General features: G+C 43.7%; 1 protein-coding gene across 5 annotated transcripts in view; it reads left to right on the forward strand.

Annotated features, from left to right (window-relative positions):
• The window catches only part of CYFIP2 (cytoplasmic FMR1 interacting protein 2), a 118,988-nt gene that overhangs the window by 65,639 nt on the left and 38,945 nt on the right, over positions 1-14,404 (forward strand). For all 5 annotated transcript variants that reach the window (XM_061617478.1, XM_061617480.1, XM_061617476.1 and 2 more), the window contains one exon: positions 1,103-1,190. In XM_061617478.1, coding sequence (XP_061473462.1) covers positions 1,103-1,190 — 88 coding nt within the window. The remainder of the gene's footprint in view (positions 1-1,102; positions 1,191-14,404) is intronic.

The raw sequence follows: 14,404 nt of genomic DNA on the forward strand, positions 1-14,404 counted from the left end.
AAACCAGCATGGATTAAACACAATCCATAATAGATTTCATACAACAGAGTATTATGACTAAAAACAATGTTAGGAATTTATCTTGAGTTGATCAGGTTTGAGGCAAAGTTAATTTTAGATCAGAAGATGATGTCTCGTCAAAATACAGCTGTCAGGATTGGATGGGATGGGAAGGATCAGATAAAGTTGGTTTGTGTGGGCATCTTAGAGGGAACAGTAAATATTTGTGTACAAATGTGTATCCAAAGTTGAGCAAAGCAGCCCATACAACTGATCTCTCTCTTTTCCCCTGCAGCCCCTGTAACCTCCTGAAAACCCTCTTCAATGGGTTGCCCTCTCCTCTTTACAGCCTTGTATCATACAGGGCTGGAGCTGGAGCTGGGGAATCAGCCAAAAGTATCATGAGCTAACGGGACTCCCACTGGATCATTTCTCTCTCTCTCTCTCTCTCTCTCTCTCTCTCTCTCTCTCTCTCTTACTCACTCACTCACTCACTCACACTCGAGTTATTGGGTAATTCCTCCCTCATTTTGCAGCCCTCTACAACATAATCCCCAGTGTTCAGGGGGGACCCTCCTCTAATCCTCTGGTGGGGGTTTTCAGGAGCTGCAGGGAGGAGGAGAAGAGGAAGAGAAAGATTGGCTGTCTGAACTGCCTTCTGTGCATGCAACCATTGGATATAACCCACAGAATTTATACTAAATACAAAGCTCTGTGGTATTGTATTATAATGAGCTTATTGACTAAACTGCAGATAGAAGCATGTAGCCTTATTTGATATAGCTCTTTGAAAACACAGTTATGAGAGAATATGTACAGTATATGTTCAATAGCACTTGACAGAATAAAACCTGAACATGATAGCAATTGGTATTGACTGTTAGAAATGTTCATTTGGCAAGTAAAATAAAAGGTTTTATGTTTGGTGGATGAAGGCAATGAAAAAATAGGAAAATATTGTTTTAGACTGAAAATATTAGTAAAATAGACAGTTTATTTAGGAAATAAATAGTTAACTCGGTGCATTATGCAGTACCTTAAGATTTTTATTCAGGAAATATGGCACATCTACTCAAAACAAGGTTTTGATTTCATATTCCAGGTTTGTACGGACAGCAATTCCATTCACCCAAGAACCCCAGAGAGATAAACCAGCCAATGTTCAACCATACTATCTTTATGGATCTAAGGTGAGTTAAGAAATACATAGGCTATTTGTTTGAGAAAGTCAAATGTATGAAAGGCTCACACATCACAAGTGATGTGCCTGGAGAAGAAACAAGAGAGAGAAGTATAAGGGATGATTTTGAACAATGAGCACTGATATTAGTAAGAAAATAGTTTCATTATACAGCCACGAGAGTGGCTGTATTCTATAGCAGCGTGGATTTTTCACATTCCGCAATGTTAAATTGAAAATACCCCCCATGCCATTCTGATGCTTCCCATAAGCTCATTGCAAAATAAAACCTTACCAAACTTATAGTCCTAAACTCAGAAATGCTTGCTTAACAACCCTCCCAATTTTCATGGCGATACACAAAACAATCGGAGAGAATCGAGAGTTCAAAGTCTAAAAAGAGAAAAAAAACCCAGAGCCCTTTTGGACTTTTTTCTCTGAGTTTTCTCATAATCTCTTGAAATTCATTAAAAATCAGCCATGTTCACAGAGTACCTGTAATCCTAATACTGACCTTGCCCCATACTCTGACCTTCATCTACTGCAGTTTAAAAGTTAAAATAATGCCTGGCTGATTTTTAATTAATTTAAGAAAGTTTGGCTTGAAGCCAATGATAACGCGGGGCATGCTCAGTAAGAACCAACTATCAGTGTTCTAAAAGCCTCACGGCTGCTTGGCTTGGCTATTTGGGGCCACACCCACACCAGACTTGATTTCACTTGAGACAGTCATGGCTTCCCTCAAAGAATCCTGGGAAGTCTTTCCGGCGACAAGTAAAGACTGTTTTATTTCAACGGGCATTTGGGATAGAGAACGACCAAGATTAAATGTCATAGGATTGGTGACTACAGTATATGATTTTATTATTTTAAATTGTCTGCTGTTTTTAACGTATGTTTTATGGTTTTTAATTTTTCTCATAGTTTAATTCTATTTTAATTGTATATTTCTGTATGTTTTAATGGTGTTGTTTTTTGTTGTAAGCCGCTCTGAGTCCTATTGGAAAAAGGGCGGGGTAGAAATAAAGTTTATTATTATTATTATTATTAAGTGTAGTTTGTGAAGGGTGCTGAGAGGAGACCCCTATTCCCCTGAGAGAATGGTTTAACAGTCAGCCACTCTGATTGAAGGTCTGTGAGAGGAACACGGCATCTCCTAGCAACTCTCAGCACCTTTCACTAACTACACTTCCCAGGATTCTTTGAGAGAAGCCATGATTGGCTTTGAGCCATGGCTTTGAGAGAAGCCATGATAAATTGTTTTAAATTGTTTTTAAAAGATGTGTTTTTAAATTTGTATATTTGTTTTTAATGTTTTTAGTTATTGTAAACTGCCTAGAGAGCTTCGGCTATGGGGCGGTGGGTGTGTGCGTGTGTGCTCCAAGAGGTGTTCTGTATCTTTAAAAGTTGTGCAGAGGGAAGGGAGAATTCCACCTTGTGGTTTTTCCCATTACAGTGTTGCAAGAACACCTGCACTTGGCTGACTTCTCTTCTCCTAAAGATACAGGATCAGTCTCAGGCCCTGAACCTGGCAACCCTAGTGAGAGGCTACATGTGCCTTCTGTAGAATAAAAAGGTGGGGAAAACCCTGAAAAGCAATGATACTGTTCACAATGTTTTCCTTTTGGAAAGGAAAGGGGCTTCCCTTCTGCCCAGTGCCCACCCACACAATCTCCTTCCCTCCCCCCCTGCCCCTCCCCCAGGTAAGTGTTGGACTATGACCTGGGAGACCAGGTTTCAAATCTCCACATAGCCATGAAGCTCACTGGGTGACCTTGGGCCAGTCACCGCCTCTCAGCCTCAGAGGAAGGCAATGGTAAAACCACATCTGAATACCATTTACCATGAAAACCCTATTCAAAGGGTTGCCATAAGTCCAGTTACTTGAAGGCAGTCCATTTCCATTTTCAAACATGATTGCACAGAAATAAATCCCATTGAACTCAAAAAATATGCAAATGACCAAACCCACCCTCCCTTCTCCTCCCTCCTATCCCCTCTCTCTTGCCCCTTTCCTCCCCCTTCCAATCCTCTCCTTCCCCTTCCCACTCCTACCCCTTCCCTTCCTCCTCCCCATGGTCAGTTTTATCTATCAAGCATGATTGCACGGAAGTATGCAAATGATCAAACCTGTCCTCCCCTCCCCCTTCCTTTCCCCCCTCCAATATGCCCTTCCCCCTCCCTCTCCCCTTTCTCCATAGTCAGTTTTACCTATCCTAATCATGATTGCATAGGAGTAAATCCGATTGAACTCAATAATCATGCATATGATCAGACTCAGCTTTCCCCTACTTCTCCATTCCTCTCCCTTCCTCCTCCCCTCCCGTCTTCCTTCTTCCTCCTCCCCTGCCCACTTCAGCCCTCCGTCCCTCCCCCCCGGTCAGTTTTACCTATCCTGAGCATGATTGCACGGGAGTAAATCCCACTGAACTCAATAAGCATACAAATGATCAGTCCATTCTCAGCAAACTTGCACAGGATCCCATTTCATACCTCCCGGATTAAAAAGCAGGGAAATTCACTAACAGGCAAAAAACCTTGCGGTTTAAGAACATACCTATAGCCCACAGATATTTCTATCCAACTTTAAAAAGCAGGGAAATTGGGCAGCTATAGTGAATGCACCAGGGGAGCAGGGGACCTGACCTCCTCTCTGAGATATTGGACTGCTCTACAAATTGGTCAAAATGCAAAGACAATTTGGGTTGGTCTTTCACAGTCCAATCCACTTGCTATGTAGCTTGGAAGAATTTGGTAACGTGCCTCTGAGCATATGGTGAGTGGTGGCAACACCTGCAATCAACCCAAATAATAGAAAGAAGACATGTGCTGTGCTGATCTTGTTTTAGCAGGGAGGAAGCAACATTATTAAGACAGTTGATATAGTTCAGATGGTCACTTTAAATATGTCTGATTTACTTTGCAATTTTAGTGAAGTTTCCTATAGGAAATCATTTTCTTTTGTTTCTATTTCTGTGAATATGTGAAGTACAGTAACAGCTTTGAAAAATTCCATGAAACAACTACAGATCCTTTACATTGTTGACTTTTCTATGTTCATATTCTAAATAATATACATATTCTGAAGCAAGTATGTAGAAGTTTGTGACCAAAATCTGCTTCTTTGTTAAAATAATTGAAATTTAAAAAGCAATCAAGAATTTCAAACGTTCTATTTCCTCTCTCACAATCTATATTTCCTCAATATAGATGACAGGGAGTGCCCTTGGTCTCCCTTCTTGACCAACAGTATCACTTACTACATCCATTGATGTTGTCATGTGTGTTTGCCCACCCTTGCTAGCAGGCAGTGAAGTTGGGTGGTGTGGCGTCCTTCCCTGGCTCTCCCTGTCAGGTTCCCACCTGCTTGTGGCTACTGCCTTTCCCTAGGCACCGCCAGGGACACCGCCAGTCAGGATAATCGTTTTTATGTTTTCTCCACTCTGCTCTAGCACAGATCTCACCAGATCCCACTGCTAGGCAGCACCACCAGTCACGTCCTGTAACCAATACTCCCAGAGACTTTGCCTGAGTCTCTCTATAGCTGGTTACTTTGTGACTGAGTACTTATGCTGTTCCCAACCCCCTTGTATCTGTCTCTATAAAGCATACAACTCTGGGTTGCTCTGGATACTTGTCTTTGTTACAATATCTCCCTTCACCGCTGCCACCATTAGATACTGTTTCTGTTCAGCCTTGGTAATTACCTTGCCCTCCCTTCTGGTATGTATATTCCCCAGACAAGGATCAGGCCTTTGGTAAACCAAATAAGTATTTATTCAATAATACCAGGAAATAACAAGATTACTTAGGATTGTTTAACAAGCATATGGTTTCATTTAGTGTCACTCTTTATGTTTCTGTTCATTTATATACTTTCTAAATATCAGCCAAATATAATCCAAACTTCCCTCAGAACTCTGCCAACCAACCCTCACCAACCAACCTCACTCCAACCAACTCCACTTCTCCCCCCCCCGCACACAACTCTCATCCTCACATTTATACCTTCAGCCAGCCAGCCACTCAGCCAATCATCATCCAGCATACTTCAGCTTCTAACCCATGTACTCCCCCTTTCTCTCTCAGTCATTTACCATACATCACCTAATAGACCCGCACTTACCATATTTACAGATGCTAACTTACAGGAACATCACATGTGGTGGAAAGCATAATGGCCTCATGAGATAGTGTAAGGGAAATTATGCAGAGAAATTGCTGATCACTGCAGGAGAGGTCCTGCTCAGGTCCTGCTTGCTGGCTTCCCATAGACATCTGGTTGACCACTGTGAGAACAGAATGCTTGACTAGATGGAACATTGGCCTTATCCAGCAGGGCTCTTCTTATGTTCTTAAGTGGAAAATTCAAGAGGCCAGTGCTGTGTTTGATGGTTGCCTTGTGTATGTGCGCTGTAGCCAATGTTGGGCATACTCAGAATAGACCAACTGAAATTAATAGACATGACTAACATAAATCCATTATTTTTAATGGGTCTTCTTCTGAGTATAACTTAGTTGAATACAACCCAATACTTCCAAAAACAAAATGGGGGGAATCACATGTGTAAAAACATCTAATCATAAGGTAAATATTCGTGTGTCACTCACTATATAGGTCCAGTTCAGAAAACTATCATACAGCCAGAAGATCATAATCTGTCTTTCATAACCAATAGCTAATGCTTCCTCGGGACACGTAACAAACCAAAACTTGTAGTAGGATGTAGTGTTGACTCAAGAGAAGTCTATGACCAAATTTTCATTGGCTTTGGATCAAGTATATCAAGGAGTAAAGCTCACAGTCCAAAGCAGATTGGTAAGAGGGGGCTGTCAAGTACGGCTATTTCCTTGAGACTTGCAATAGTTCCTGTTTTTCATCTATGTCAGTAGAGAAATACTTCTCGTGTCACTTCCAGAGATACACTTGACAGTCTGGAGTGATGTACTACTTGCTTGAATGCTGGTGAATAAACTTAGACATAGCTAACTGCAGCAGTCAACTAACAGCTTCTAAATAAATTACAGACCACTCTTGTTATTGATTTAGTTGTTTTAATGTTCAGTGTTTAATGTTTAGGAACACTCTTGTCATATGAAAATTAATAAATACTGTTTATTTATATATGGAGAAAGAGAGAGGGGGGGTGAATGGAATCAGATTCAGATCTGCATGCTGTATTCTTAGGCTTAGACTTCTTACATTCCAATATATCCACAGGAGACTATAAAGGAAACTAGAAAAGGACTAGTTTACAAAACCTGAATAGTTCAACCTAAGACATTTCTTGTGCTAAGTTCTTTTTGTTTTACAAATACAGAGGACTTGGGTTCCTAATTAGATGTTTTATTATCAAAGATAATTTTATTATCAAAGATAATAAAACCTGTGATTTTATTATCCCTGCAGTTTTCAGAATTAGAGACCCCATTTCTACATTTTCCTAACTTTTAAATGCTCAATTCATTTTGTTTAGTTATTTGTTGCTTTATATACCCTCACTCCAGTCTCTATAGTCCTTATGGTTTCAAGAGTGGCAGTCCACACACACACAACTCAACTTCCCATGAGGGTCTTGCTGTTGATGCTAATAGATGAAGCAGATCTGACTGTAGGTTGTTTTGCAGTTCTAGATCTAGTCCCTATATTGAAATAAAGGAACAGCCAGGGCCGGTTCCAAGGGGTGGCCAGGTGGGGCACTGGCCCGAGGGCCCCTGAGGCTACAGGAGCCCCTGAGGGGCCCCTCTGCGATTCGTGGCAGGATCGCTGCAGCGGATCGCATGGTGAGAGCTCCAGGACTCTGCCATTCCCTTGCTTAACTTACCTTGAACCAAGATGGTGGCAGAGGCTTCAGCTCCTTAGGGAAACCTCAGCCACCGTCTGTCTTAAGGGCACCGCTGCGTGCACAGCCGCAGAACAAGGTAAGTTAAGCAAGGGAATGGCAGAGTCCCGGAGCTCTCGCCATGCGCGAATCGCCGATGGGGAGCGCTGGGGCAGGCTTTTGCCCAAGGGCTGCAGCGTGTCGGGGGCTGTCCCTGGGCACGCGCACATGTGTATGTGTGCGTGCGCACATGCGTGCCAGGGCCCAGGGCAAGCTGGTGCCCAAGGGCCCCGGCATGTCTGAGGCCGGCCCTGGGAACAGCCCACATACACAGGAGACTTGCATGCATTTGACAGTACTCTTGGAGCTTTTGAATGGGGCAACTGTAAGCATTACATTGGGATCCCCTCTTTAAGAACAACTTTTTCACCAGTAGAATAAGCTGTCTTTAAAAACTGATTATGGAATCTTCTTCCTTGAAGATTTAAAAAAAGAAAGATTGAGCAAGGGATATGTTGGAGATACAGTTACAAAAGGCTTAGCTTGATGACAACTTACATCACTCTAATTCTGTAAACTTTCTGATGCAAAATTAAAAGACACACAAACACACACAAGCAAACTTAAACATGCTTATTGGGAGTAAGCCCCACTGAACTCAAGGTGGCTTTCTTCTAGGTAGACATGCAAAGGATTGCACTGTCAAAAAACCCAGGTTCTATCTGGATTTTATTTTATTTATGATTATCTCTATTTTAAATTTAATTGTGTATCCTTTTTCCAAAATAAATAAATATTCAAGTGTTGTCTTTTAAAACAAACAGTAAATATAAAGAAAAAGAGGGGAAATGAATGTAGGAGAAAAGAGGAAAAAGTGATGAGAGAGGAAATATGTGATTAGAAAACTTTTTTTCTCTGAAAGCAGAGCTCTAAAAGTCAGTACAGCTGGAAGAAGAGGGCTGAAAACATTTGCAATGTGAAAAACCGGTGCGGTGAAATGTGTCCCTTCTCCTGTGCATGGAAAGATGATATCAGATGGGTAACTAGCTCCACCTAGTGGTTGAAGGCAAAAGAGTACTGCTGACGTTTTACTGTAGCTCCGTCCCTGGTCTGCGCCAGCTCCGTGCTCAGTTTCTCTTTTGCCTCACAGAAAAGTGGTTGGATTCTCTCTGACTCCGTGATTCAGGCTTGTAGCGTTTTTGTTGTTTGGATCTTCTGTGTGAGTTCGTTCTTGTTTTTTCCCTCCAAGTTTTCTTATTCCTTCTGTAATAGTTTAAACAAACAAACAAACAAACAAAGGGGTTCCTTCTGTCTCTTTCCTTCTGACCTTCCCCCGTGGCGAGGAACAGCCAGCCCCTCCCCGCGGCTCTGGCAGCCGTCGACCTATTCAGACTCCCTCTTTAACTAATTTCACTGACGTTCCTCCTCGTTCACCAGGCTGCAGCGTCGGCGGTTTTCAACCTTGGCAGCAGCCTTCCCAGGGCTCGATACCCAGGCTTACACCCAGTTATTTCTCGCTGTTTGTGAGCGGCTTTCGTTTTTACCCGCTCTGTAGCGGGAGAGGAGGTAGACGCGCAGAAGCAATAGAGGGGAAGACGCCGGCCGCTGTTAAATTGCAAGCTTCGCCCGGTCGTTTACTAGCAGCATTTATTAACCCTATAAGTCCCGCAGTGTGTGCCCACGATGGGGAAAGCCACGCACAAAACGAAACACCTCTCAAAGGGGTTAAAGCTGCCTCCCCGCATGGCATCAACAGGTGCAGTATCAGAGCCCCTTCCCACCCTGGGATTGGAGCAGTCTCATTCCTCGGGGGATCATTCTGAAGTAGCGGCAGCCCGCCCCTCTACCGTCAGGCACGAGGTGGCTGAGGCTCAGATTCTGGCGGGCAGGGTGACTGCAGAAGGCAGGATATCTGCCCCACATAAGCGAACTTGTAGAGATGGTCAAGCTTCTGTACACCATACAAGGGACCAGAGAGACCTGGAACCCCTCTCTGATGACGAAGGCAGCCAGCTCCAGCCTCCCTTAGATGCTATTTTTTCTACTACCTCCTCTCCTGACGCATTTGCTGGGTTTTTGGATGAATCAATCCCTGTTCAACAGGTTCAATCTGCTGAAGGGCATAGGCTCTACTCTTCTCATACTCAGGCTTGCCCTGTTCAGTTACATCTGTCAGCACATTCAATTCAACAGCTTAAGGAGCAGCTTAGAGAGGCTCTCTTATTGGATCTAGCCAGGGACTTGTCTTCTCAGAATACTTCAGGCTCCCACCCCTCGAGGTATCCACTTACAGATCACTCGAGGACAGATCTTCGCCCTCCTCCTGGCCGCTTATCTCCAGATCCCCATGCGGCATCTCAAGGCAGACATCTACAGCTCCCTGACCAGGAGCCTATGGACGCAGAAAATGAATTGATTGTCTTGGATGAGGAGGAATGGAGTGGGGAGTCGGAATCTGAGGAGATTCTATCTACCAGGATATTTCAAGAGGCTCATTTTCTTCCTCTGCTGTGCAAGGCGATGGAAGCCCTTACCCTCACCTCTACAGAGGATCCTCCTACTCCATCCACCTCGAGAGTGTCAGCAGTATGTCCGGATCCAAAACCTAGGTCGAGAGTGTTGAAGCTTCCTTCTCTTCTTCCGAAGGTGCTCAAATCAGAATTCGACCTTCCTTTACAATTCAAAAAGTCAGTTTCCATCGCCAACAAGTATTATACACTAGAACAACTGCTCATGGATCAGTTGAAGGTCCCGCTCATAGACGCGCCTATAGTCAATCTCCTGAACCCATCTTTGAACCCGAAAGACTCAGATGCTCACCTCAAGGATGCCACTGAGTGTAAGATGGACCAGGGGCTTAGAAGAGTTCACGAGGCTAGTGCACTTTCCATCAGGGCAGCAGCAGCCTCCTCGGTGTTTGCTCGAGCTTCCCTTCTCTGGTTGGAGGACCTGCTGGATGACCCACAGCAAGATCCAACCCGAGTGCGCAAATCTCTGCTGAAGGTCTCTCGGGCGGTTACCTTCATGGCAGACGCGTCCATGGATGCTATGCAGTTCGCAGCAAGGTCACTGACGGCAGGGGTCTTCACGAGAAGAACCCTTTGGCTTCGTCACTGGGAAGCAGACCCTGTAGCTCGCTCGAACCTTGCCTCAGAACCCTATGTGGGAGGCAAATTATTCGGGGACACCGCCCTCGTGCATGTCTTGGAAACTAAGGAAAAGAAAAAGTCCATGCCATCCACCAGGAAAAGGGATGACGGCAGAGCCTTTCGTCGGTCATTCCATCCATATTTCCCGTCTCACTCCTTTTGGGGCTCACGTTCCTTTGGAAGACAGAAGGACGCCCACTCCAGCCGTCCCTTCTGGAACAGACAGCGCAGCCAGCTTAAGTCCCAACAACACCTTTCGGGTCGCTATGGATTTGTAGAGTGCAGCACCTATTAACCAGTATAATCAGTAGAGTCCAGTAGCGTTTTAGCTTGTGTATCAGTGCCAGTCGCCGACCGAAATAATAAACCATCAGCCAAGTCTTTAAGAAAACAAAACTTTACTGTTTTCACACCGTGCTCCGTCTCTTGCTTACCAACCAACTCTATAATGCTTTCCTATTACCCCCACACCTCTGTGTGCTCATGGAAGCCTTTTTATTGCTGCTTCACTTATCAGTTACAGCTGCAGCCTGACCTTGGGCGTTTCTGCCAAGTGCTGTCAATTACCGGCTTCACTCTGTCTTTAACTCCTAACAGTCTTGTCTGGAACTGGCTGTGTGGCCCACCTAAGCCTGACAGCCCCCACCTTCCAGACAGACATTTCAAGTTACACTTTTACATTTTTCACAGTACAATTATACATTTCCTTTGTTACATACATTTGCTTTTTTTTTACTTTGTACAGTCTTCATGGAATTTCTCACTTTTCTACTTTCTTTACACATTTAACACATATATGCACAGTCACTGTCACCTTCTTGAGCATACTTTGCCATTCGTTCTCTTATGCTATTTATGAACAGAGTATCACTGTCTGTTATTACTTTGCACTGTTTGTTTTCCTCATTGTTTGTCTCACCCTGTATGGCTGATATTTGGAAATGTTCTGGCGGTTTCCCTTTGTTTTGTCGTGTTGACCTCCTTAATGTTTCTGTTTCTTGTTCCTGTTCTGTATCTATGTCTGTGCTTGATGCACTGCTACTGGAATCAGAGCTGCTTGTCTCTATCTCCTGTTTTGTTTCTTCCCTTTCCTGTTTTATTTGTTGAGCAGGCTCTGTTGCATTTATACCATTTGTGTCACTGCTTTCTAAATTTACATATGTTCTGTGGTTCTCTGAGTCTTTTTCTTGTGTTCTAACACTCCTGCTGAGTGTTACACTACCATCCTGTGGAACCCACACGCGGTAATTTACATTCTGATACCCCAACACATATCCTTTCTCCGCTCTGGGAGCCAATTTTCCCTTTCTCTTTCCTTTGGGAACATGCACCCAGCATGGGGAACCAAATCTCAGTATGTGTAGTAGTCTGGGCTTTCTTTTGTACAACAGTTCATATGGTGACATGGCAATAGTTCTATGCAGTACTCTGTTTTGAATATAAGCAGCATACATTAAACTTTCTCCCCAGAAAGATTGATCAAGGCCTGAATCCTTTAACGTTGCTCTCATTGCATCCTGCAATGTTTTGTTTTCAGCTGTCCCATTCTGATTCACATTTACAGCAAGGTTTATTCCTTTCTTTTCAAAATATTCTTCCAGGGACTTTCCTGTGAACTCCCCGTCCTGGTCAGATCTAATCTGTTGCACCTGTGTACCATGCTGCACTTCTACTCTGTTTAGAAAACGTTTTAATTGCTCTGCAGCCTCATCTTTTGTTTTCAATAACTTTACATGACAAAATCTTGAAAAATCGTCAACAATCACGAGAAAATATTTAGCACCACCTTTTGTTTTGGGAAATGGTCCCACTAAATCAACATGTATTGTCTGATAAGGCTTGTCTGTATTTCTTTCAGCTACTTTGTTAATTGGAGCTACAGTGGCCTTTGTCTGCTGACATACTTCACACTGCATGTATTGCTTGCAGTCTTTTAGTTGTACATCAGCACTGAATTGCTCTGCCTTTTTCACAGTCTCATAATTTACATGCCCCAGCCTTCGGTGCCATTCATGGATACATCTATCATGTGTTTTCTTATGCGTTACTAGTCAGGCTTGTACTGCAGGGTTTACATTTACATAGAACATGCCTTCCTTACAATATCCTTTTAGGCACACCTTTCCCCTTTTCATTATTTCACATTTCTTGTTACTAAATAACACACTATAATTCATTTGCAATAGTTTTGAAACTGACAGAATGTTGTTAGTTAAATTAGACACGAATAAAACATTTGTCATTATTGTTTGTAAAGCACATAACTGTACAGTACCCTTACCCATCACCTGTTGTTTAGTGCCATCAGCTAAACTCACGTCTTCATTAGCTGGAACCATTGTTTTAAATAGACTTTTATCTTTTATCAGTGAATGGGTGGAACCTGAGTCCAGGACCCACAAACTATTGTCTCTGTTAACAAAGTCTTTTTCATTCTTTGTCTTTGCACTCACCAACTGCACGTGTGAGGGTTTTCTTCCGTCCCTCCTCCTTCTCAGTAAGTCACAGTCCCGCCTTAAATGATGCAAGGAGCCGCAGTTGTAACAAGCTTTAGTCCCAAAAGCCTTTATCTCAGTCTTTTCTTTTATTTCACTCCTTTCGTTCCGTCCCTCTTGCCTTTGTTTTGTTTCTTTTCTTCTCTCCCACTCTTGCTTTAGTTTGTCTGCAACATATCGAAACGAAAGTCCAGCATTGGGCATCGCTTCAAGTGCGCTGATAACAGGATTCCAAGAGTCATTAAGTGTTGAAAGAGTGATATAGATCTGCTGCGTTTCAGAGTGTTCCACTCCCCTTTCTTGTAATTCTACAAACAGGCTTGTAATGTTCATTAAGTGTTCTGACATAGTTACTTCGTCAGTTAGCTGCATTCTGTATAGTTTTCTCGCAAGACTTATTCTACTGCTAGCTGTTTCTTGAACATAATATGCTCTTAAAGCAGTCCACATTTCTTTAGCAGTCTCTTTACCTCTTAGAAGCAGTAGTTGCGAGTCTCCAACAGCCAAGATAATTAATGACTTCGCTCTTTCATCCAAGCGTAGCCATTCAGCAGGTGGTGGAACGGAGGGGGGTTGTTGGTCAATTACCTGCCATAATTCTTCTCTGTTTAGATAGGCTTGCATCCGCAGCCGCCAGCATGAGTAATTTCGTTCAGAGAGACGTTCCAGTGGAATGCCAGCCAAAGTTACTCCAGTCATTCTTGCAGACCTCTTATCACTTTGGTTTCCAGGCAACACGGTTCTCTATCTCTGCTTTGCCGCTCTCCCACAGCTCACCAGCTCTCCGGCTCAGCTTCCTTCGGTTGTCCGGCGTAGCACAAGCTTGCTCACTGGTTTTAACTGGGTGTTACTGGTTTGGAACTGGGCCCATAACCCTTGTAGAGTGCAGCACCAATTTACCAGTATAACCAGTAGAGTCCAGTAGCGTTTTAGCTTGCTTATCAGTGCCAGTCGCCGACCGAAATAATAGACCATCAGCCAAGTCTTTAAGAAAACAAAACTTTACTGTTTTCACACCGTGTTCCGTCTCTTGCTCACCAACCAACTCTATAATGCTTTCCTATTACCCCCACACCTCTGTGTGCTCATTGAAGCCTTTTTATTGCTGCTTCACTTATCAGTTACAGCTGCAGCCTGACCTTGGGCGTTTCTGCCAAGTGCTGTCAATTACCGGCTTCACTGTGTCTTTAACTCCTAACAGTCTTGTCTGGAACTGGCTGTGTTGCCCACCTAAGCCTGACAGGATTCACATCCCAGTCACGTGGAAACAGAGGTCAGTTCTGACGCCTCCGCCTCGCCGGTGGGTGGCCGTCTCCAACAGTTTACTCACCGATGGAAGGACTTGTCCTCCAATCGGTGGGTCCTACACACTCTTCGATACGGCCTTCGCCTGGAATTTTCTTCCACCCCTCTGGCGAGATTCATTCCATCCCCTCTATCAACGATGGTCAGTTTCCCATCTTCTGCACATAGCAGCCATCGAGAAAGTTCCTCCAGGAGAGAGGTTCCTGGGAAGTTACTCTCTGTTCTTCACCGTCGGGAAAAAAGACGGTTCGTCCAGGCCTGTGTTAGACCTCAAGGGTCTAAACCGCTTCATAAATACCGCAAGTTTCGTATGGACACCTTGCTTTCAATCAAGGAAGCGCTGAGGATAGGGGACTTCCTCTCCTCTATCGACCTGAAGGAGGCATACCTACACATACCAATCTTTCCCCCTCACAGAAGGTACCTCCGCTTCACGGTGGGACAAGAACATTA

The sequence above is a fragment of the Rhineura floridana genome, chromosome 3 (assembly GCF_030035675.1).
Source record: "Rhineura floridana isolate rRhiFlo1 chromosome 3, rRhiFlo1.hap2, whole genome shotgun sequence".
NCBI classification, from domain to species: domain Eukaryota; kingdom Metazoa; phylum Chordata; class Lepidosauria; order Squamata; family Rhineuridae; genus Rhineura; species Rhineura floridana.